The 25,713-nt window shown below is 34.0% G+C and overlaps 1 protein-coding gene and 1 pseudogene across 1 annotated transcript; both read right to left on the bottom strand.

The window, feature by feature from the left end:
- Window positions 1-14,536: 14,536 nt before the first annotated feature.
- Window positions 14,537-15,172, bottom strand: LOC150038144 (pentatricopeptide repeat-containing protein At4g16835, mitochondrial pseudogene; annotated as a pseudogene).
- A 282-nt stretch (window positions 15,173-15,454) lies between these two features.
- Window positions 15,455-16,588, bottom strand: LOC150038143 (putative pentatricopeptide repeat-containing protein At3g25060, mitochondrial). The gene has a single exon (XM_090311155.1). The coding sequence runs from the start codon at window positions 16,586-16,588 to the stop codon at window positions 15,455-15,457; it is 1,134 nt and encodes a 377-aa protein (XP_090167281.1).
- Between the last annotated feature and the right edge of the window lie 9,125 nt (window positions 16,589-25,713).

Genomic DNA, 25,713 nt, shown 5'->3' with positions numbered 1-25,713 from the left:
TAAAAGGAATTTCAAAATAATATTTCAATTAATAAACAAATATTTTATGCATTTTTTAAAAATAGAATTATAATTCATGTTTTTCATTAAATTTCGATGTAAATATTAGTTCAAAATGTATTTGATAATATATAATTTATAAAAACATAAAACTAATTATAGTTACTCATTAAATATGAGGTTGAATATGATTTATTATTAATTAATTTATGAACTTAGTTTAGGTTAAAAAATTTGTATAATCGGTATTTTGTAATATCATATCATTTATCACTTATCATATAAAATATATTTTAGGTTAACAAAAATAATCGAATCTATAATCTGAAATATTATATCTTTTAATGATTTTATTTTTTTAAAAAAATATAATTCAACCTTTAAATTTTGAATTCAAAATGAAATACAACAAAAACGAAAATATGTTGTTTTTTGAGTCTTCACTATTTGGATCACAAAATCCAAAAACAGTTTTAAAAATAGAATCTAAATTTTCTACCAAACACATATTTATTGAACTGAGTGAATTTGCAAATAGACTAAAAATCAATTAACTTTAGTATGTAACAATTTAGTCTTTATACTTTCGATTTTTTTATAACAAGTTAGTCATTGAACTTTAGAACTTGTATCAATTTAGTTCATATCATAGAAATTAGTGTCAAGATTTAATAGGTTTTTTCTACATAAATAAATTGATAAACTAACTAGCTACTCAATATAAAAAAAGATACAAAATTTTACATCATAAAAATAAAAATTGACATCTAATTTTGATGAAATTTTATATGTTATGGACTAAATTGTTACAAATTTAAAAGTATAAGGACTAAATTGTTAGTTGTTACATACTAAAGTTTAGGAACTAAATTGTTACAAAATTGAAAATACAAGGATTGAATCGATACAAACTAAAGTTCTGAGATAAAATTGTTACTTTCATAAAAGTTTAGAGACCTAAAAATATATTTTTAACCTTGAAAATATAAACTAGGATCCAAATTCTCCCCTTCTCCGCTCTCAAAAGGAAACGACTTATGGTAAAGCCATCATAGAAACACAATCATTTGATAGCAATGAATATTATAGATCTCAAAATAGAGGATGAATTGGCTTCTTATTCTAGATTTGCAAGAACTTTGTTCCAAAATAAAACAAAAAGACTAGAAAGATAGACTACAAACGGTCAAAGGAGTGTAGGGACCATTTAAGACTATTTTTCAACCTTAAAAGATTAAAGATGTTTATTTTCAAATCTCATAGACCAAATAAACATCAACTCCAAACCTCGAGTACTAAAAGTTTATTTTAACTTATTTACATTTGAAATAAAATATAAATTTACGGGAGTTAAAAGGATTGGGTCTTGTCATTTATAGCAAAATAACCAACTTATTTATAAATATAACAAAAAGATATATTTTTTTTCATTTTGCCACTTTACCATTTTACTATATTTACAAATATTTTAGTGTTTTTGTTATTTAAAATAATTTTTTAATATATTATATACTAATTAAATTTTTAATAGCATTAAAGCACCAAATATATAAACTGAACTCAACTAATATTTTTTTGTTATTGTATACTGATTTAGAGTGACATGAGAAAGGAAAGTAAGAGAGAATTATGATCCAAAATTTGCAATAACATAGTGTTACAATTATCATTATTTATTATTGCTACTGGCAAGAAAGTATATAGACTATATTAACATTATTTGCAAATGAATCCATAAAAGTTGAGAAATTAAATCAAATGAAAATTTAAATTAAATTATTGTATCTCAAAGTTAGTCCTCAAGTGTCAATATTAGGCTTCTACACAAAGGGCAAGAATGACTATTACTGAGCCACTTCAAAATGCATGACTCATGATACACATGCTCACAGGGGATCTTTACCACCTTCCTCTTACTACTACAAAATTCCTCCAAACAAATACTACAATCCTCCAAATCTTTCCCAATCTCTTCTAACCTCTCCATCCTCACCTCGTTCTTTGTCGGTTGCTGTGCCGAGAACAATAACGGTTCCATCCAAGTTAATTGAACAAAATCGATGATGACGGTAATGTGAAAACTTACATCTGGATTTTCCTTGGTGATTTGGTGCACGAGTAGAGCAATCTCTAAGCCAATAATCTCAGAAGTATCAAAATCAATGTTTCGAGTGGAAAACAATTGGGCGACGTAGGTGGGGAAGGAAATTGGTTCGTGGTCATGGAGAAGGTAGAGAGGGAGAGGGAAAAGAGTATTATTATAATTATCGAGTGGAATTGGTGAAGTTTGATTGATGATTTGGAAAGGAGATCTTAACATGAGACGATGGATAAAGTATCTTTGAATTTCCAAGACTTGACGATGATGTTGATTGTTGGAAGGGCCGCCATTGTAAATATAGTACTCGATCAAATGAGAATTTGGGAAAGCCATGAGAAATTATTGTTGAGATTTTTTTGGAGGTAGTATTATTGCTCATTATTATTTATAAGTCCTAAGGGCAGGAAAGCCAATTTGATTTAGGAAAATATAATCCAATTCATTAACTAATTAGGAAATTATTATCACAATTACGTATTTATCCTCACAAATTTAAAAAAAATTTCAAGTTTAATTTTCGAGTGACCCACATATTTCTTTTTTCTAATTATTATATATTTACTCTCCCAAAAGAATTTCCATTTGATTATAATGGGGAGTTTCTCAAGAAAATTTCAACTTTTTTTTTTTTTTTTTTTTTATAATTATTTTTAAAGTTAGGCGAGATGTAAGTGAGAAATTAATGTTTTTTTACCTCAAAATAATAAATCATTTTCAAAATAATAGGATAATTTAAAAATAATATCATTTAGAGACGGATTAGGCAATTTTGATGAAATGGCGCCTTCATCCTCATACGTGCTTGATTTTTTTTTTCTTTTTTGTTAAATTGTAAATTTAATTTCAATAGTTAGAGGGAATTAGATAAAAATATTTATAAGAAATATTTATGAGAATCTTGTCAAATATTATGTATAAAGTTTTATCAAATTATAGAGACTAAATTTAAACTTTTAAAATCATAGAAACTAAATTCTAATTTTGTCTAGGTTATAGGAACCAAATTTATAATTTGACTAATCTTTATTATTATTTTTTTTAACGTCCTCACACTCCTCTCTTCTTCTTCTTCTTCTTCTTCTTTTTCATATTTTTTTTATCCTCATGCGTGTTTAAAGTTTATTTTTGGTTAAATTGCAAATTTGGTTCCACTCAATAGAGATGTTAATGTCTATTTCCCCCCCTTAAAAGAGGTGTTATAGAGATGTTAATGTCATCTTTCCACTCAATAGACTCTTTGAACTCTAAATTTGGTTTTTCATATTGTTTTTATCTAAAAAAGTGATTATTCAAACTACAAGACTATTGAGAGTGACTATTCACTCATCTTGAAAGAGATCATTAAGAAAGGATGACACCTTCTCCACATCAATGACTTGCAACGGTTTTAATTTTCGCACTAATATAAAATTGGGCTATAATATCAGTCGAAACCGACATTATAGAGATATAATATTGGGTCGATGACTAACGTTGAAGAAGGTGCTATTAAAGGTGTTCAATCTCCCTCAATATTAAAGAGAACATCAAGAGGATGCTAAAACTACAATAACATAGCAGATTTGTTCTCATCTAAAAGAAGGTGACGAAAATTTAAGGTATTAACATTCTTCCTAAAAAAGTAATATCCTCAATAATAACTCGAATATCAATAAGAGAAGTCTCCACCCCATACATTGAGAAGGCTTAATAACCTCCAACACATCGAACTCAACAACTAAAAAAAGGTAAGTATTACCCGACAAATCCTACTTCGTAAGTAATGGAATTTGAAGAAGGTGCTATTAAAGGTATTCAATTCCCATGCGTGTTTGAAGTTTATTTTTGGTTAAATTGCAAAAATGGACCTTATGGTTGGAAGAAATTAGAATTTAGTCTTTATGGTTTGATAAAACATTCCTAAATAGTCCTCACGGTAGAAATTATAACAATTGTACAAGTTTGAGGTTAGGGAGTGCAAAGGAGGAATTCAAGACTAATCTGATCGCCCAAAACAGACATCGACCGACTGATGTACATAGTAGTTTGAAGGTTCAATTTTTATCATTCGAGAATTCAATTTCTACATCTATTGTAAATTTAAAAGTCCAATTTTAATATTTGTATAGTCTGAGGATTCAAATCTTACAACTGAAAGAGTAAGGGTTGTAATTGCTACTACCACATCATACTTTAGGGTTGTAATTGCTCCAGCCCTCTCCTTGTCGCTCATTGTCAAGTGCATAGCCCATCGCATAGCGCCTGCACGTATCGTATAGTACTTACGCCCCCATCGCATAGCTCCATCGTTTAGTGATCTCTCCCTGTCGCTTATCACCCAACGATCTCGTTGTCACTCATCATTCAATGCATAGCCCATCGCCTAACGCCTGTGCCTATCGAATAGCTCCATCGTCTAGTGATCTCGCTGTTGCTCATCGCGTATCTCTCGTTGTTAATGATCTCACTGTCCCTCATCATGTAGCGTTGACGCCTATCATCTAACGCATCACACCCATCGTCTAACGCCTCCACTTATCGGGTAGCGCCATCGTCTAGCGTTTGCGTCTATCGCGCAACGACCATCATCTAGCACTTCGCCTATCGTGTAGCGCCATTGTTTAGCATTTGCGTCTATCGCCTAGCTCTCACGCCTAACACATCGTCTAGCATCTACGCTTATCGTCTAGCGCTCGAGCTCATTGTTTAGTGCTATCGTCTAGTGCTATTGTCTAGCACATTGTTTAGCGTCGCTTGCAGCTACATGATCGTTTGCACGCAACACTCCAACGCCCAATGCCGTACACTCATTGTCTAGCCCTCTCGCTCTCGCTCACGCAGTCTCTTATCATCCCAATGCATGAGCAACTTTTGGGCAGCACCTCTTGCCAATGCTTCGGCCAACATGCATCCCTTGTCATGCCAATGATTAGGCAAACTTCATAAACTCAATGCATGGTTGTCCTTAGTTTTATGGCTTAATTCCTTATAACCTCTACAAACTTAGTTTCATGTCATGTGTTAATGTTTCCTAACACCAAATGCATAGTTTCTTTTTGACTTCATACTTAGCCAAATTTTACTAGTAAAGGCTCAACTCAAAGCTACCAAAAGAAAATCTCTTCAAATACTTAGAAATTTCCTTCTCTTCAACATAGGATTTAACTTATACTTAGTTAATTCCCTTAGTTACTTGCTTAAGTAGGGAAATTGAGATCCGGGTTTCACAATTACTTCCCCCTTAAGATAATTTCGTCCTCAAAATTTACTCGGCTAACTCTGGTTTAAGGTTTCACAACAATCTCTGTTGTAAACTCTTATAGCTTGTCTATTACTATGCTTCTGTTGTGCTACTCTAATATTAACTTCCTTAGTTTATCCAACGATACCTCTTTTATCGTCTCTTAGCTAGTCGTCGAACCAAGCTGTCTACAAATAACTTTTCTATCTCAAACTCTAATTGAGAATAATTTTAAATGCATTCTTACCTTCCTCGATAGGTCTTCAAATAACATTGTGAGTTTCAGCTTAGGTTGCCTGCTAGGTCCTACCACCTCTTCTATTCCTCTTAGTCTCACTTTGACTAATTCCTAGGTTTCTCTTCAAACCTATATTCTACCACACTTCCTCTGGTTTTACTGATCTCAAACCTCAGGTTCTCCTGAACTCAATCCTTCGATTTTTCTAAAACTTATGCTTTGATACCAAACTAGTAGCAACTCAAACTTACAATAAACCTTCCATTCAACCTTTCCCCAAGTTTTACGTAAATCTTTACTCTGATACGAAATTGACACACCCCGCCCCGAACCCACCTCTTGAGCTCGAGGGGAGGCGTGAAGGACCGCAGATATCACTCTTTTGTGATACCTACTACCCATCTGAACCTCTTTACTTTCATAAAACTTTAAGCCAAAGATGTAAACAACAACTATTTGATTAAGCTCATTTTATTACAAACAGTACAACGTTTATACAACTCTCATGCTTAACTACAAAGTTTACATCAACAACTCTAAAAACCCGAAGTGTGGCTGTGGATGTGGTAGACCTTGACCTTAGCAGTACCCTAGAACTCCTCACCTTTCGCTACCTGGGAAGAAAAACATGAAAGAAAAGAATGAGCTTCAAGAAACTCAGTGAGTGGTAAGCAACTTCTAGAGTCTATTTCAACTCATAATAAGACAAGCATATCACAAATACGAGGTTAATCTGAAACCTCAGCCTTGAATGAGTATGTTCTCAACTCTATCTACACGCACGGTAGATAGTTAAACTGATGCTACTCATAATGAGTCTGTTCTCAAACTCTACCTCCACACACGGTACATCGTTAAACTAATACTAGTCATAAACGCTTACTCTCTTGCGTTCTTTATGTTTCCTATATGCATATAGATCCTCACTTATGGGCTCAGAAGTTAGGCCTGTCAACTCTCTGACCATCCCATACGAGGTTCCTCCCACAGGCTCAGGAACTAGACCTCTTGGTCCCTTAACCATCCCGTGAGGCTCCACTCGGGGCTCAGGAACTAGGTCTATTGACCCCCTGACCATCCCTATCACATAATGTCATACTCATTCTAATTACTCATTCATAACATAAGCATATACATATACTCTAAAAGATATGCTTAAGACTTAAAGGAAAGTACCACTCACCTTGGTCGGGTAGAAACCTTTCTCTTTAGAAGTTCCTTGGTTTTCTCGGGCTCCCTTTTGAACCCTAAATTCCAGATTCAACTACAAGCTTTAGATTACTCACAGTTCCAAATCTTATTTTGAGAAACGTTATTCTACAAATATGTTCTAAAATGTCTCAGGAATCTTACCTTAAAATCTTAGCTCAGAACGCCTTGTGATTTGGCCAGAATCCTCAAAAAATAAAACTGGCCTAAGCTTACCTGAGAGCTTGACCCTTCTGTCTTTTCTTCACCCTTCAACTTGATTCCTTAGAGCTTTTTCTCTGGCAGTCCTGCCTTGAAATCTAGACCCTCTGAGCTTTCAAGTGGCTTTGAAATCACTTAAAACACACGAGTATTCTGGGAGAACTCCTCATCCCAATTTGTTTCTAGACCTCATTGTCTAACAACATCTACTCCTCTTGGAACCTCTTGGTCAACGCGTAGCTTCCTCTGAATTTGCTCTCAAACACTCTTCCTAATGTTTTTCAAGAGGATTCTGGGTTACAAACTGAAGAGATACCTTGTGGTGGTATTCATAGGCCAAAGGAACTGGTCCTTCTCATCTTCATAAAGCTTCCAACACATGACACCTCATTCTTTAAAAATCTTTTGGAGTGTTTGCACCAAGCTTTGTCACCACCTACTTCCTTGCCATTCACCTACGTCCATACCACTCACCTACTTGCATAAAGTTTGAGTTGTCTTCTCATGAATAAGTCTTCCTTGCATGAAACTCTATTTTTCCATCTTCTCTCGGTATAGCCACTTGTCAGGGTGAATCCATCAACCTTGTGTAATGCAAGCCTCAGCAACGTATAAACACTTGGCCCATCGTCTAGTTCATCGTGTAGCTTTTTCACCCATCGCGTAGCTACATCGTTTAGTTAATCTCTCGCTGTCGCTCATCATCCATGAAGAAAATCGGACATGAGGATTTCCATGAGCAACGGAATGATCATTCCAAATTTCATACGTATTTGACATGCACAATTACAGTCAAGAAATGGAAACAAACTGGTCATGCATAATACAAAATTACAGCATGCTTTTTAATACGATCAAGGGAAAGAAGAAACATACCTTTGAAGACTCATCTTCAATCTCCCTTGATCAAGAACACTCGTGCAATCAACAAGACAGCAATCCCGAACACTCGAAAACTACGACCACAACACAGCACAATCAAACAACAACCATCACACGAACACTGCAAACACAAAAAACGGCCTCCACAAACCTCGAACTATGTCGAGTTGAGTACGACACCACCACAATGGCTACCTTGGTATTCTCGGTGTGAGATTGGAGGAAGAACAATCATACAAACGATTGAGCAAGTGGGAGATGATGAAGGTGTATCGTATAGACGATGCCCAATCGTTTAACAAATGTTATCCGGTCGTTTAGCAAAAGCTCTGCGATCATTTAGCTAATGGCCAGCTGAGTGCACTATCGTGTAGTGTCACCCCAGGATCGTTTAGTCTCTCTTCAACTATCGTTTAGTGAATCTAATCCACTTGACAACCTTTCCGTGAGTGATTCCAAGAATGGAATATATCTTTTCAACTACTATTAAATTTAGGAAAATATTTTTCCTTTGATCTCACGGTTATCATGAAACTACCAATAACCTCTCACTTAATTGGTTATTAGAGAAAAAGATATAATTATCCAATAATTAATATTATTATAAATATATATGATAACCAACTAACCATATTATATTTATAACCTATAGTTTTAATATTTCATCTCATGAAACATATAAACCATAGTTATTTTTCTATTTTATGGTACTTAATGTAAATCTCATTTACGTTAATCCTCCATTTGATGAATCTCATACATCACACCGATCATATCATATATAATCGAATTTCCTCTTATCAATTTGAACATTTCAAATCAACACTAAGAATTGATTCTCAACTTGAATCCATTGAGCTACAAAGGGGACCTTATAAACCTGTAGCTCGAAGCTCCAACGGTATGTGAATAACTGACTAAACTCTTTAGTCACGGGATTCACCATCCGTTAACTGCCAGGCACTCCACTAAAGACCGACAACTGAACTCTCCTTACCACAGATATATTATGTGTCCATATCAACCAATCAACAATGCGATAACCCTCCATAGATCGCTTATAAGTACAACTGGGCCAATAACCGTTATGCCCCTGTAGTTACATCTAACTCTTTAAGTACCAATGATCCCTCTAATGAACATAAGTCATAGTCCTACTATGACTGAGTCCTCTCTTCCAAAGAGAAGCTGTGGCCACTATGTTCAAGACCCGGAATCAGCCCTTAAAGGAGCAATCTACTTACCTCTTCTTCAGGGAAGTAGTGAATTCCATCTTGTGTAATTGAGTTCCTAGCTCCCAAATCAGACAAATCCCAAAAAAGGTAGGCATGTTGAGTTAGCAATCTAGCCACTCCCACCCATACTAATCAAAGGATCGCCCTCAAAGGCACGAGTTCTCAAAACACTCAAGATTGAGGTCATGTCACTTATGGTCGTTTAGGTGAGATGTAAGTCTCTAGTATCAACGGTGTTATATACAGATACTAGTCATCTTGTGATCCGGTCGTATACAAACTCTTTGTATAGGAGACCCCCGCTCGCATGTCTCCACATGAATGGTCAGAATCTGCCATCTGTAATAGTTTACAACACTTGTAAACTTCTACAAAGTAGGTCGTATCCGTAGTGTCACCAGGATCAGGTATCTCTCCTTAATCCTTATACTACAAACCCTTTTAGGTTATCACTTAAGGCATGATCCGCTTGTATATCTCATATACATGCTAAAGTTTACATACAATAACCATGGAGCTTTGTTTATTAGATATGAGTAAATTTTAAATAAAATAACTCTTATTTTATTCATAACAATATGTATAGATTACAAACTACGAGACTCCGGGAGAATTAGGACACCAATCCCAACAATCTCCCACTTGTCCTAATGCCTTGAAAGACTTATGTACAATACAAGATAAAGACAAGTACAATATACAATAAACTAAGGCATACCCCAGTATCATCTCCTACTTGCCCTAGACAAGATGTCGTATGTCCTGCAGACCCAGACTCTCTAGGTGACCCTCGAACACTTTAGTCGTGAGAGTCTTTTTAAATGAATCAGCAACGTTGTGCTCCGACATAATCTTCTTGACTATCACATCACCGCGATGCACAATCCCCCTGGTCAACTGATATTTCCATTAGATATGCTTGCCCTGACGATGACTCCGAGGTTCCTTTGAATTTTCTACAGCCTTGATGTTATCACAATAAAGAGTGATCGATAAATCCATATTTGGAACAACTTCCAAATCTATAAAGAATTTCCTCAACCAAACATCCTCTTTAGTGGCTTTACAAGCGGCTATATATTCAGCTTCTATAGTGGAGTCTACGATGCATCTTTGCTTGATGCTTCACCACACTACAACCATTCCATTCAGAGTGAACACTGACCCCCATGTCGATTTACGAGAATCTCAATCGGTTTAAAAGTTAGAGTCAATGTATCCAGAAAGAATCATATCCTTATCTCCATACACGAGCATGTAGTCCCTCGTTCTTCGAAGATACTTGAGGATTATCTTGACCGTCGTCCGGTGATCAAATCCTGGATTGGATTGATAACGACTGACAATCCTTACTGCATAGCAAATTTCGGGTCTGGTACACAACATTGCATACATTAAGCTTCCAATAGCTGAAGCATAGGGAATCCGTCTCATTTCCTCAACCTCTTGAGGTGTCTTAGGACATTGATCCTTAGACAAAACGATTCTATGCCGGAAGGGTAATAAACCCCTCTTGAAATCATGCATCTTGTACCTGATCAACATTTGATCTATGTACGATGCTTGAGACAAGGCTAACCTCTTGTTCTTACGATCTTGAATGATCTGTATCCCTAGAACATATTGTGCCTCACCCAAATATTTCATTTTGAATTGGGTAGCTAGCCACTTCTTAATGTCAATCATAAACCCTACATCATTTCCAATGAGTAGGATATCATACAAAAGGAAAAATACTGAGTTGTTGATGATCTTCTTGTAAACACAAGGCTCATTAACGTTTTGATCAAAGCCAAATGATTTGACTGTATTGTCAAATCTAATGTTTCATGATCTAGATGTTTGTTTCAGCCCATAAATGAACCTATTAAGCTTGCAAACTCTTTTCTCTTGATATGTAACTACAAACACCTCTAGTTGAGCCATGTAAATGGTCTCCTCCAGATTACCATTAAGAAAGGCAATCTTGACGTCCATTTGTCATATCTCATAATCATAAAATGTGGCTATGGATAGGAGTATCCTGATAGACTTGAGCATGACAACAAGTGAGAAAGTTTCCTCATAGTCTACTCCATCGACCTGGGTATAACCCCTTGCCACGAGTCTAGCCTTAAAAGTTTTCACTTTTCCATCTACACCTCACTTTAACTTATAGATCCATTTACACCCCATAGGTCTTACCCCATCAGGCGGATCCACAAGCTTCTAGACTTGATTGAAGTACATAGACTTCATCTCCTAGTTCATGGATTTAATCCATTCATCCTTGTCAACATCCTCCATTGCTTTCTTACAAGACAATGGATCCTTGACCCCATCATTAGATTACATTCTGGGCTTCAGTCAAACCCATGTAGTGATCCGGTGAGTTCAAACCCTCCCACTACGCCGAGGCATCTCAACTCTTGAGTTGGTTGACTAGATGTACCGACATCAACAACTTTTGTTGATCTGTCAGTCTGTTCAACAACTCAACAACTTTTGTTGATCTGTCAGTCTGTTCAACAACTCTTGTTGAACCCCCAGTACTCCCAATCTCACTAGAAATCTCACGTAAAACAGGCTTACTTTATGGTTTATGATCTCAGATGTGTTCTTCTTCCAAGAAGATAACATTTGTAGAAACAAACACTTTGTTCTCACTCAAATCATAGAAGTATCCACCCCTTGTTTCTCTGGGGTAGCCTACAAAGAGGCAATCTTTCGAACGCAGTTCTAACTTCTTCGGGTTAGTCAGTAGCACATAGGCCAGATACCCCTAAATCCTGAAGTGGCATAAACTAGCTTTTACGGCTTCTGCACAACTCAAAAGGTGTTTCAGAAACACTTTTCGAGGGAATGTTGTTTAGAATGTAGCATGCAGTCTCCACTGCAAAACCCCAAAATGAGTCTGGAAGATGAGAAAAACTCATCATAGACCAAACCATGTTCAACAAGGTTTAATTTCTCCTTTATGATACACCATTCTGCTGAGGTGTACTTGGGGTCGAGAATTGGGACGTAATTTCATGTTTTATCATATAGTTCTGGAATTGGAGGTCCATGTACTCTCCACTACGATCAGATCGTAGTGTTTTTATCTTCTTACCTAACAAGTTTTCAACTTCAGCCTTATACTCCTTGAACTTGTCAAGGGCTTTAGACTTACGTTGCATTAGGTAGAGATACCCGTACCTTGAATAATCATCTATGAAAGAGATGAAATATTCATACCCACCTCGAGCTCTAACACTCATCGGACCATAGAGATCTGAATGTACAAGCTCCAAGGTTTCCTTGGCTCTGTAACCTTTTCCAGTAAAAGGTCGTTTGGTCATCTTACCTTTGAGGCATGATTCACACATCGATAAGGAGTTTTCTTCTAAACTCTTTAGAAGTCCACTTTTCACCAACTGCTCAATCCTATTGAGGTTGATGTGACCTAACCTTAGATGCCAAAGATGGGTGTTTTCCTTAGGAGAAACCTTTGGTGTTTTAACTGTTGCTGTCGTACTGAACATTTCAGTGTTAAACAAGGCTTTTATGACTAACGGCCTTAGTACATACAAGTTACTTTCCATTGAACCTAAAACAATCTCCATTCCGTTCTTGAAAATAAATACTTTATTCTAAAAAAAAAAGACGGTGTAACCTTGTTCGATGAGACAAGAAATCGAGATTAAGTTCCTCTTGATATGAGGAACTACGAAAATATTATCCAGTAACAAATAATGTTTCTTGTCCAAAAATAACTTCAACTTGCCTACAACAACAGCTGAAACAATCTCACCAGTACTGACTCGAAGAGTAAACTCTCCCTGTGGCAACGTTTGTCAGGAACTGAATCCTTGGTAAGAGTAACTGACGTGATTAGTACCACTCGAATCAAGGATCTAGGCAAAATCATCATTCTCTACAAAACACGTCTCCAAGACTAATCACATTTACTGTCTGTAGACATCCTCCTCTTTTGGAGAGTTGTGGGATCATTATCAGAACCTAAATAAGCTTCAAGTTCCATTTCAGAGAACACTTATCTTCTATGAATTTTAACAGAGTCGGCAACAATTTCTTTCACTTCCTGGAGTTTAACTTGGGAACTGACACTACTGGTTCTATCATCCATCCCTCTGTGCTCAAAAGTTAAGAATTGACATTCAAACAATTCTTGCAACGAGTCCATGATCTCGCGTGCAATGACCAAGTTCTCAATCCTTTTGGCCAAAATATCAGATATGCTAGCCAATATGTGAAGTCAGGCCAAAGAATTAGCCTTCATTCACACCTCATATGCATTACGAACACTTCGTGGTGCATCAAGGGTCGAACTTGAGGACATTCCTCAACCATGACAAACTCGAGGTCGTTTACCATGAAATACGTTTTACAAGAATCTTTCCACTGTATGAAATTGGTCAAATTAGAGGCATTAAACGGAAAATCAAACATGTTGCTGAAAACAAAAACACATTGACCTAGTTAGATTCTAAGCAAATACCCGTTGAAAAAATATACAACATCCAGTAAGGTTTAACAAAACTGACATGAACCCCGTGTAACATCTAGTTTCACAATGACGCTTCAAAGTTTTAGGACAAAAGCCGCCGAAGGGTGGTCAATTCATCCCTCCGCTGAATTGAGATATTCTCAACCAGCCATTAATACCAGAACAACTCTTGCTCCTATAAAGACTAGCCATCATTGATTTGGTCAAGAAATCATTAACTTACTTAACAATTTCCCGTAAGTGTGACCCGCTGTAATACAAATATTGATCTTTAACAATGCACTGATACATATGCGATACTACTTCTAGATATGCATTAATTATGAATGTTCTTGTAGTATTCCTTGCGTTGTCACAAGTTTCCTTACGTTGGAACCAAGTGTAATTCCACCGCAAGTTTCTCGGTGTGATCTGAGGTCGAACACAGGGACTGTTTAAGGTTATTATGGTATGCTCATGATATATGCGACTAGGTTTTTTTAATCTTTAAAGAGTGTTTTGTACAAGTATATAAAATTTGCGGTAAAGTAAAGGAAAGCAGTAAAATGTGATAATAAAATAAGTACAGTAAACCTAAGCTAGATGATACAAGATACAAGCTTCATGATACAAGATGCTGTGAAGGTTATGCAAAGAACATGGAATGTGGTGGTAAGTCTTACGTACAAACAGAAAGAGAAAGATAACTAATATAAATAGCGCAAGTTTCTTATTGTGTTGAAGTTATAAGTTATAAGTGATAATAAAATAAAACAACATGATTGATATTAAATTAATGTTTGGAAATATATAAAACAAAAATTCCTACAATTTTAAAATCAATAGAGTATGAAAAGTTATTCCAAATAAGTTAGTGATGAACAAAATATGACATAACAGATGGTCATCTTGAACTCCAAGGATTCGCTTGATGTTTGCCCAACATGGCTGCAAATTCTCCCATTTGCACCAAACATATAGACTAGATATTTACTTCAATTGAGCTATATCCCGGAATCTTTTTAAGCTCTTGCTCGGTCATGAGACCTCGAATATACTTTACCGAATCCCATCGACTTGCTTCAGCGTATATATTCGACAAGGTAATGTAGGTGCTCGGATTTCTAGACTCCAAGGAGAGTAATCTGTCGGCAATTTTTACACCCAATTCAATGTCCTTGTGCAAAAGACATCCACTCAGCAGAGTTTCAAGTATGCCACTTGTTGGTAAGAAAGGCATTTGATTGATTAATTCCCCAGCTCGCCGAAGGCGACCTGCTCGACATAGAAGATCTACTAAACAAGCGTAAAGTTTATCGGTAGGTGTTATGTTATGATCTTTCTCCATATTTCGAAACAAAGAGATCCCCTCTTCAACAAGGCCTGGATGGCTACAAGCAGATAGCAGAGAAACCAAGGTGCTCTCATTTGGCTGAAGTACTTCTCGATTCATTTGATGGTAGATACACAATGCTTTACGCTCGAGACCATGCATTCCATAGCCCGAAATCATAGTGTTATATAATATCAAACCCTTAGGCGTAAAACCATACTTGAATACCTTCTCAGTTGAGTTTATTTTGCTGCATTTTGCATACATATCAATGAGGGCTGTCATAACTACAACTTCAAAAGCAAAATGAAATCGGGTTAAGATAGCATGTATACTTCTCCCTTCACGTAAGGAGCCTAGAAGCATGCAACAATGGACTAAACTAAGGTGAGAGCATTAAAAGTGACCCTCTCATTTTGCATCTAATAAAATAACTTTAAGGCATCTCTAGCATGCCCATTTTGTGCCAGTCCCACAAGCATGGCAGTCCATGAAATCACATTCTTGTTTTTCATTCTTTCAAAAAAAGAAGATGCATGGGCCAAGGACCCACCTTTAGCATATAGATCAACAATTGCAGTAGACCACCAAATTCAAATCAAGTCCCCTTCGATAAATGCAACCATGGATGATCTTGCCGCCATCCAAATCAGCTGTGCGAGAACAAAGCTGGATGAGGCTAACAACGGTACCTGAATCGAAACCTCCATCATTCATAACTAACATCTGAAAGAGATGTAAAGTTTCAACAAACAAACCATTTTGAACGTATCCCGAAATCATAACATTCCAAGAGACCAAATTCCTAGAGGGCATGGTATCGAAAATCCATCGAGCACTTTCGACATCACCCGTTTTACAATACATATCAATCAATGAGGTAAGCACTCTTGTATCACTACTCATTCCAAATTCGAAAACATAGCTATGCATGCATTTTCCAAACTTTAAATTCCTCATCTCCCCACAGGATTGAATCAAGCTTGTCATGGTCACAGCACTAGGCTCAATTTCATTATAAAGCATATCAAGAAACAAGATATAACCTTCATTAAACAAGCCTTCCTGTACCAATCCACCAATCATCACATTCCAACAAACGTCTTTCTCAACCATTTGATGAAAAAAATTTTGTGCACACATAATATCACCAGTTTTCACCAAAAAGTTCAAGATCGAACTTCCCAAAAACCGACCTCCAGCGAACCCTTTACACACAGCTATTCTAATCACTGCCATCCCCCTTTCATAATCCATTAAGAACATGCATGCCTTAAGAGCAAAATTACAAGTATAACTATCAAATTCCAAACCACATCGACTCATCATCTTAAGCAGCTCCATACTCTCATTATAATGCTCATTTTGCAGATACCCATTAACCATGGCATTGCAAAGAACAGTCTTTGGTTGAGGAATTTTATCAAACAGTTTCCGTGCATATTCCAAACAACCCAAACCTGAGTACGCCGCAACAAGCTTTGCAGCCAAAAATTGGTCCCCAGATATGGCGTTTGTGATAATAATCTGGGCGTGTATGGATTTGACCGACAGAATGTTATGGGGAAATTCTTGGAGAAATGAGAGAAATGGTTGAAGATTGGGTTGTGGGTTGAACAAGGCATTTTTAATGGAGGATTTTGAGGTGTGTGAGATGAACCTTTTGAGAGGAAAACAAGGAAAGTGAAGGAAAGGCGGCATCAAAAGAACGAAGAAGAAAAAGAGTTGTGGAAAAAAGCCATAGCCAAAGCGATCAGAGGAACGTTCTTCTTCTTCTCCACTCCCGCTGCTCTCTCTTTTCCTCTCCTTTGATTTTACGAAAATGCCAATATTTTATGTCGATGAATATTTCTTTTTAGTTATAAAAGGAATTTCAAAATAATATTTCAATTAATAAACAAATATTTTATGCATTTTTTAAAAATAGAATTATAATTCATGTTTTTCATTAAATTTCGATGTAAATATTAGTTCAAAATGTATTTGATAATATATAATTTATAAAAACATAAAACTAATTATAGTTACTCATTAAATATGAGGTTGAATATGATTTATTATTAATTAATTTATGAACTTAGTTTAGGTTAAAAAATTTGTATAATCGGTATTTTGTAATATCATATCATTTATCACTTATCACTTATCATATAAAATATATTTTAGGTTAACAAAAATAATCGAATCTATAACCTGAAATATTATATCTTTTAATGATTTTATTTTTTTAAAATATAATTCAACCTTTAAATTTTGAATTCAAAATCGAATACAACAAAAACATAAAAATATGTTGTTTTTTGAATCTTCATTATTTAAATCACAAAATTCAAAAACAGTTTAAAAAATAGAATCCAGATTGTCTGCTAAACGCATATTTATTGAACTTAATGAATTTGCAAATAGATTAAAAGTCAATTTTGGTTTTTAAACTTTCATAGATATAACAATTTAGTATTTGTTCAGTCCTTATACTTTCGGTTTTGTTATAACAAGTTAGTCATTGAACTTTAAAACTTGTATCAATTTAGTTCATATCATAGAAATTAGTGTCAATATTTAATAGATTTTTTCTACATAAATAAATTGATAAACTAATTAGCTACTCAATATTAAAAAAAAAAAAAAAACAAAATTTTACATCACAAAAATAAAAATTGACATCTATTCTTTATGAAATTTTGTATGTTATAGACTAAATTGTTACATATTTAAAAGTATAAGAGCTAAATTATTACATACTAAAATTTAGGAACTAAATTGTTACAAATTGAAAATACAATGATTGAATTGCTACAAACTAAAGTTTTGAGATAAAATTGTTATTTTCATAAAAGTTTAGAGAACTAAAAATATTTTTTTAACCTTGAAAATATAAATCAGAATTCAAATTCTCCCCTTCGTTGCCCTCAAAAGGAAACGACTTATGGTAAAGCCATCAAAGAAACACAATCATTTGATGGCAATGGAGATTATAGATCTCAAAGTAGAGGATGAATTGACTTCTTATTCTAGATCTACAAGAACTTTGGTCTAAAATAAAACAAAAAGACTAGAAAGATAGACTACTAACGATCAAAGGAGTGTAGGAACCATTTAAGACTATTTTTCGACCTTAGAAGATTAAAGATGTTCATTTTCAAACTTCAGAGACGAAATAAACACCAACTCCAAACCTCAAGTACTAAAAGTTTATTTTAACTTATTTACATTTGATAAAAAAAAATATAAATTTACGGGAGTTAAAAGGATTGGGTCTTGTCATTTATAGCAAAATAACCAATTTATTTATAAATATAACAAAAAGACATTTTTTTTTCATTTTGCCACTTTACCATTTTACTATATTTACAAATATTTTAGTGTTTTTGTTATTTAAAATAATTTTTTAATATATTATATACTAATTAAATTTTTTACAACATTAAAGCACCAAATATATAAACTGAACTCAACTAATATTTTTCCGTTATTGTATACTGATTTAGAGTGACATGAAAAAGGAAAGTAAGAGATAGAATTATGATCCAAAATTTGTAATAACATAGTGTTACAATTATCATTATTTATTATTGCTACTGGCAAGAAAGTATATAGACTATATTAACATTATTTGCAAATGAATCCATAAAAGTTGAGAAATTAAATCAAATGCAAATTTAAATTAAATTATTATATCTCAAAGTTAGTCCTCAAGTGGCAATATTAGGCTCCTACACAAGGGGCAAGAATGACTATTACTGAGCCACTTCAAAATACATGACTCATGATACACATGCCCACAAGGGATCTTTACCACCTCCCTCTTACTACTACAAAATTCCTCCAAACAAATATTACAATCCTCCAAATCTTTCCCAATCTCTTCTAAACTCTCCATCCTCACCTCGTTCTTTGTCGGTTGTTGTGCTAAGAACGATAACAGTTCCATCCAAGTTAATTGAACAAAGTCGTTGATGACGGTAATGTGGAAACTCGAATCTGGATTTTCATTGGTGGTTCGGTGCACAAGTAGAGCAATCTCTAAATCAATAATCTCGGAAGTGTCAAGATCAATGTTACGAGTGGAAAACAATTGGGCGACGTAGGTGGGGAAGGAAATTGGTTCATGGTCATGGAGAAGGTAGAGAGGGAGAGGGAAAAGAGCATTATTATAATCATCGAGTGGAATTGGTGAAGTTTGATTGATGATTTGGAAAAGAGATCTTAACATGAGACGATGGATAAAGTATCTTTGAATTTTCCCATGATGTTGATCATTAGAAGGACCGTCATTGTAAATATGTACTCGATCAAATGAGAATTTGGGAAAGCCATTTGAAATTATTGTTGGGATTTTTTTTGGAGATAGTATTATTGCTCATTATGATTTATAAGGGCAGGAAAGCCAAGTTGATTTAGGAAAATATAATCCAATTCATTAACTAATTAGGAAATTATGATCGCAATTACGTATTTATCCTCATAAATTTTTAAAATTTTTCAAGTTTATTTTTCGAGTGACCCACACTTTTTTTCTCTAATTATTATATATTTACTCTCCCAAAAGGATTTCGATTTGATTATTTGGGGAGTTTCTCAAGAAAATTTTGATTTTTTTATAATTATTTTTAAAGTTAGGCGAGATATAAGTGAGAAATTAATGTTTTTTTCCTCAAAATAATAGGATAATTTAAAAGTAATATCATTTAGAAACCGATTACGAAATTTTGATGAAATGGCGCCTTCATCTTCATACATGCTTGAAATTTATTCTTTTTTGGTTAAATTGTATATTTAATTTCTATAATTAGGAGGAAATTCTTATAATTTGATAAAAAAAAAATATTTATTGTCTTTAGGACTATTTATGAGAATTTTGTCAAATCATAAGGACTATTTATAAAGTTTTATCAAATTATAGGGACTAAATTCAAACTTTTAAAATCATACCAACTAAATTCTAACTTTTTCCAGACTATAAGAACCAAATTTATAATTTAACTAATTTTTATTTTTTTAACGACTCACGCTTTTCTCTTCTTCTTCTTCTTCTTTTTTTTTCTTTTTGTATTTTTTATCCTCAAGCGTGTTTAAAGTTTATTTTTTGATTAAATTGCAAATTTGGTCCCTATAGTTTGGAAGAAGTTAGAATTTAGTCTCTATGATTTATAATTAAAATTTAGTCCATGAATTTGATAGAATATTCATAAGTAATCCATATGGTAGAAATTGTAAGAGTTGTATATGTTTGAGGTAGGGGTGTAAAAAGGAGGGACCAAAAACATATTTGACCACATAAAACTGGCATTGATCAACTAATGCACACCCCTAATTTGAGGATCCAATTTTTATCCTATGGGAGTCCAAATTCTACAACTATTGTAAGTTCAAGGGACTAATTTCAATACTTTGTATAATTTGAGGGCTCAAGTTTTACTATTGAAAGTTTAAGGGCTATAATTGCAACTACCACGTCATACTTTAGGTGTGTTTTTTACAATTTGTCCAAGTTTAAATTTAGTTCCTATTTTAATTCCTATGGTTTATAATTATGATTTAATATCAATGGTTTGATAAAATATTTAGCGATTATTCATGAGAGTTTTATCAGACCGTAGGGGCTATTTATGAGGTTATGAGGTTTTATCAAATCATAGAGACTAAAGTCTAACTTTTAAAACTATATGGATTCAATTTTAACTTTCTCCAAACTACCAAATTTATAAGTGACCCACTACTGGGCCCACTAGGCGTATAGGTTAGTGTCCCTATCAAGACAAAGGTGTGCATCCAGACATAGACATAAACATAGGCATAAGGGGCGAACCCAAAGGCAGACTTTAATAGAAAGTGACTCCAAAGAGACACAATAACATAATCGTAGGTGGTAATCCCATAGGATACTGAAGCTGTTGGGATTGGTGTCATAAATCTCTCTTGTATTCTCGTAGTTAGAAAACTTTGTAAACAAATTGTTATCAATAAAACAAGTGTTATTTTATGAGCATATACTCAATCCAATAAACTAAGATCCTAGGTTATTTTATATAATTAAAACATGTATGTAGAGACATATAGATGGATCATGTTAAAATGATAACCTGAAAGGTCTATAGTAGATAGATAAGGATGGGTATAAGGATAGCAACGGAGCTAGGTCAGGTCAGAGATGCACTCCCCATCCCTATCCTCGTAGGGATTTTTAATCCCCTCTCCACCCATTCCCCGTTTTGGGGGTCGGGTCGGGGTCGGGGTCAGGGAATTCCCGTTTGGGGATTCGGGTCCCCACAAGAAAAAATCTCTATTTTTTATTTTATTATTTTATTATTTAAAATTAACTAAATTTATTATTTACATTGAAATTGTAAATTTTACATAAGAAATTAGTATTATTGTTACATATATTTGTTCAAATTAACAATTTAAATTTTTTTTTATTTTTTATTATAAATTAATAAAAATTAAATTTATTATTCTAGAAAATTAAAATTAAAAAAAAAAAATTGAAACAGCTACTGCTTTAGTAGTTTATATATATATAACAATTAGAATTAGAAAAAAAAAAACGAAACGGTAGCTTTTCAGTATATATATTAAAACTATCTATATATATTAATAATTAAAAAAATCGGGGTAGGGGCAGGGGCAGGGATCGAGTTCAGGGTTGGGGATCCCCTCCCCAACCAGGACCCGATTTAAATCACAAGTTTGACTCTCGTACCCGGTCAAACCAGAGATTCTTCGTCTCAATCGGGTCGGGGATCCACGAGGATCCGACCCCCCGAAGAATTTTGTCATTTATAGCTAGCTACATTATCCTGGTGATACTACGGATACAACCTGCATTAATAGTAGAGACTTACATTTCACCAGGACGACCATATATGACTTGACCTGAATCTTGCATGAGCTGTGAACTCTTACCTATGAAAGTAATCCTTCGATTTGCATGGGTGAGAGTAAACAGTTTAGCCGACTCAATATGGCTACCATTTTGGGGATTCATCTGATTGGGGAGCTGAGAACACTACACAATAAGGAATTCGCTCATTTCCTATTGTTAGGGTAAGTAGAGAAATTGCTCCCTAAAGGACTGATTCGGGGGCTTGATAAATGAGGTGCCTCACCCTCTTCTGATAAAAGAGGGATTTAGTTATAGTTGGACTATAAACTATTGTTTATTAGAGGGATCAGTGGTACTTAAGGAGTTAGATGTAACTATAGGGGCAAAATGATAATTTTGGCCTAGCTGTACTTACGAGCAATTTATGAAGGATCAACACACTATTGATTGGTTATATCCAATGGACATAGAAATATATATATAGTGCGAAGAGTGCAGCTGTCGGTCTTTAGTAGAGTGCAGCTGTCAAGTACCACTGGAGCTTCAATCTATAGATCCATAAGGTCCCCTCATTAACTCAATTAGGATTAATGAGAACGAATTAATTTTGGATTAATTTGAATGGTTTATATTAATAAAATGAAATTAATTATATGAGATATAATTAATATAACGTATATGATACATTATATTATAAAGTTTTAGTGGGAGAAATAAATATTTGAATGTGATTCAAATATTAATTATATAAATATGATTCATATAAAAACTATAGGTTAAAATTATTGTGAATTTGATTCATACTAATTTTATAGGTTATGTGAGAGATTTATAAAAGTTATATTATATGTGATATAATATAAACTATAGGTTATATATTATATGTTATATAACAAATAGTTTTATTAATAAAATTGGTTTTATTAATAATTTTTACTTAATTTAAATATTAAATAATAAGGGAGAGGAAGTTATTTTTAATAACCTCCTACCCTTTAATCTCTCAGTACGTGTAGGGAGTTCCTTCTTTTCACAGTGAGGTGATTTTTTCCTTCTTCCTACTTAGACTTCATGCAAGCCCTGGGCTCTGGCAGTTTGGAAAATTTTCTTTTGTGAATTCTCTCACGAAACTTCCATTCCATTTTCCAAAATTTAATCGTTGCGAGCCCACAACTCCGCATCGATTCTCATCCTTGAGAATAACGTGGAAGGCTCGTGGTAGTATCTGGTTCTTGGTATTGCAGTTTTCGTGAGGATCGAGGGAAGTGTTCGAAGATCCGTTCATGTTCTTGTGGTAGATCAAAGAGAAAATTTGAAAAGAAAACTGTTCTTCAAGGGTAAGTTTCAAAATTCCCTTTTTCCTCTTCAAAACATGTTGTAGTTTAATATTGATGTTTACTCTAAATTTTATTTCATGTTTCTCTGAGTTTTCCATTTTTAATCAATTGAAAATTAAAACGTACGATATTCACACGCTTCCACCTGGGATTCAATCCCTTCAATTGGTATTAAAGCCAATACGATTTTATTTATCAATTTCATTTGAAATTTAGAGTAAAGGTGAGATTTTGTTTTGCATTGTGAATGTATGAATAGGTTGAATGCCTATGTTTATTTTCTGAAATGAGGTTTGAAATTGGGCAGTTTCGGGTCTGGGCACCTAAGGGTTTAATTTCTTTAATTTATTGAAAGATTTGTAAAGGACTTTTGTTTTTGGGCAATTTTTTTTTTTACTGTTATAAACTATAAAGTCTGGGTCATGTCTATGGCAAGCATTGTTGTTGATCGGGATAAAGAACAGAAGAAATTCGGGGTCAAATCGAACTGATCTACTGTTGTTTGTGCATCAACATCACAGTGCTATACCCTAGTGTCGCGGCGTTCCGATGCGAGGCGAAAGGGAAGAATTTCCGTAGCGCCACGGCGTTAGTGTACAGCGCCGTGGTGCTCCAAGGCTGATGCGCATGCAGGCTTCCATCCATGAGGTCGTGGGTTTGAGCCAGTACCAAAATTTTGGCAGTTTTCTCTTGTATTTTTGTTATTTATTTATTTTATTAATTAGATTAATATAAATTAGTTATATTAATTTAATTAATTTTTAGGGGTGCCATAATACGGTCCAATTTTCTATTTCAATTTAATTTTTACATTTGATATATGATTAAATTATTTATATGTCATAATTTATTTAAAATCTCACCTTAGGATAAACATTATCCATGCATCGTATTTAGTATAAACGTTATATTATATAGTTGTATGAATATTCAACATGCTCATGCATTTATTAATATAACATTTATATTATAAATGTATGTTTTATAAAGTTTCACCACTATAATATAAGTATTATATTATTAATGAAAAGCATATCCATGCATCAATTATATAATAGTTATATGATACGATAGCATGCATTAATAACATGTCCATGCATCATTTATATTATAATTATTATAATATATAGTTTAGATGTATGAATGGATGTTATTTTTTTTTCCTTACTTTATTATATAAATGTTATGTATGTAGTAATGAAAATGGAATGGACGAAGCATGACATCGCTTTAGTAAACTATAATTGTTATATTTTTGTAAAAGTTTATCATAAGATGCATGGAAATATGTTTTAATTACTCCATTCAACCTTATAATAATTATAAGTTAAAAGGAAATTAGAATTAAAATCTATACTAAAGAGTTGCATGCAAACATAGGTTAAATTAATTTTAAAATGGTTTAAAATTGATTTCACTTTTAGACCTATGTTCACAATATATCTAATATGATTAGAAATAGGTTTAATCTTTTAATTCTGTTTAATAGGATTAAAATGGATTGAATAAAAGATTAAATTTATGATATAATTATCTATAAGGGACCTTTGTCTGAGGAAGGTTCTGTCTAAGACTAAGGTTTCTAAACGGATGGAAACAGAATATCCTTACTTGAGAATCGATCTGGAAGGTGAATTAGAAATATTATAAGCATGCAATGAATGGTTAAGGTTTATTAGAAATATTATAAGCATGCAATGAATGGTTAAGGTTTATTAGAAATATTATAAGCATGCAATGAATGGTTAAGGTTTATTAGAAATATTATAAGCATGCAATGAATGGTTAAGGTTTATTAAAGTGTTTAATAAACAAGAATCATCGTTGTTAAACTATCCAATGTAATAGTTACTTTAAGCAAAATTAACAATCACTTAATTAAATTAATTAGTCGAATATATCTAAGTAAGAAACCCTGCGTTTTAAAATACTCAATAGGAGGAAATGGATGTATATAAAATGTCATTTTTCCATTCACGTTCTCCCTTAATATTCACAACGCGAGACTCATGTTTGGCCTTGAGGCGCCCTGGGAGTGTCCCCTTTGGGATGGTGTTTGCATGGGTCAATATCAAGACGAAGGGATATGGTATTTATAGTAAGTGGGAGAAGGATACTTGTCAACATGTTCTATGGTCTACTTCATTGGTTTGCATCGTGAGACCTTTTTGCACAGCCTCGGGGTGCTTTGGGAGTGTCCCCCTTCAGATGGTTTGTGCATTAGGTCAATATCAAGGCGAGATTCAAAAATGGATAGAAACATTTTAGTTTTTGCAATCAGTCTTTTCACTTCTGTTGGCTCATTGGGGAGGAACTCTAGGGTCTAAAATGAAGGGTTATGTTGGGATTGGTGTCCTAATTCTCTCGGAGTCTCGTTGTTTGTAATCATACACATTTTTTATGAATAAAATAAGTGTTATTTCATTTTGGCATTTACTCATATCCAATAAACAAAGTTCCATGGTTATCTTATGTAAATTTAAGTATGTATATGAGATATACAAGTGGATCATATCTTAAGTGATAACCTAAATAGATCTGTTGTATAAGGATTAAGGAGGGATTCCTGATCCTGGTGACACTATGGATACGACCCACTTTGTAGAGATTTGCAAGTATTGTAAACTACTACAGATGGTAGATCTTGACCATTCATGTGAAGA

This window comes from Benincasa hispida, chromosome 2 (genome assembly GCF_027475165.1).
Source record: "Benincasa hispida cultivar pf3 chromosome 2, pf3_genome.v1.1, whole genome shotgun sequence".
Lineage (NCBI taxonomy): Eukaryota > Viridiplantae > Streptophyta > Magnoliopsida > Cucurbitales > Cucurbitaceae > Benincasa > Benincasa hispida.
The sequence above is the reverse complement of the archived record's forward strand: the minus strand, read 5'-3'. Positions and strand labels throughout refer to the sequence as shown.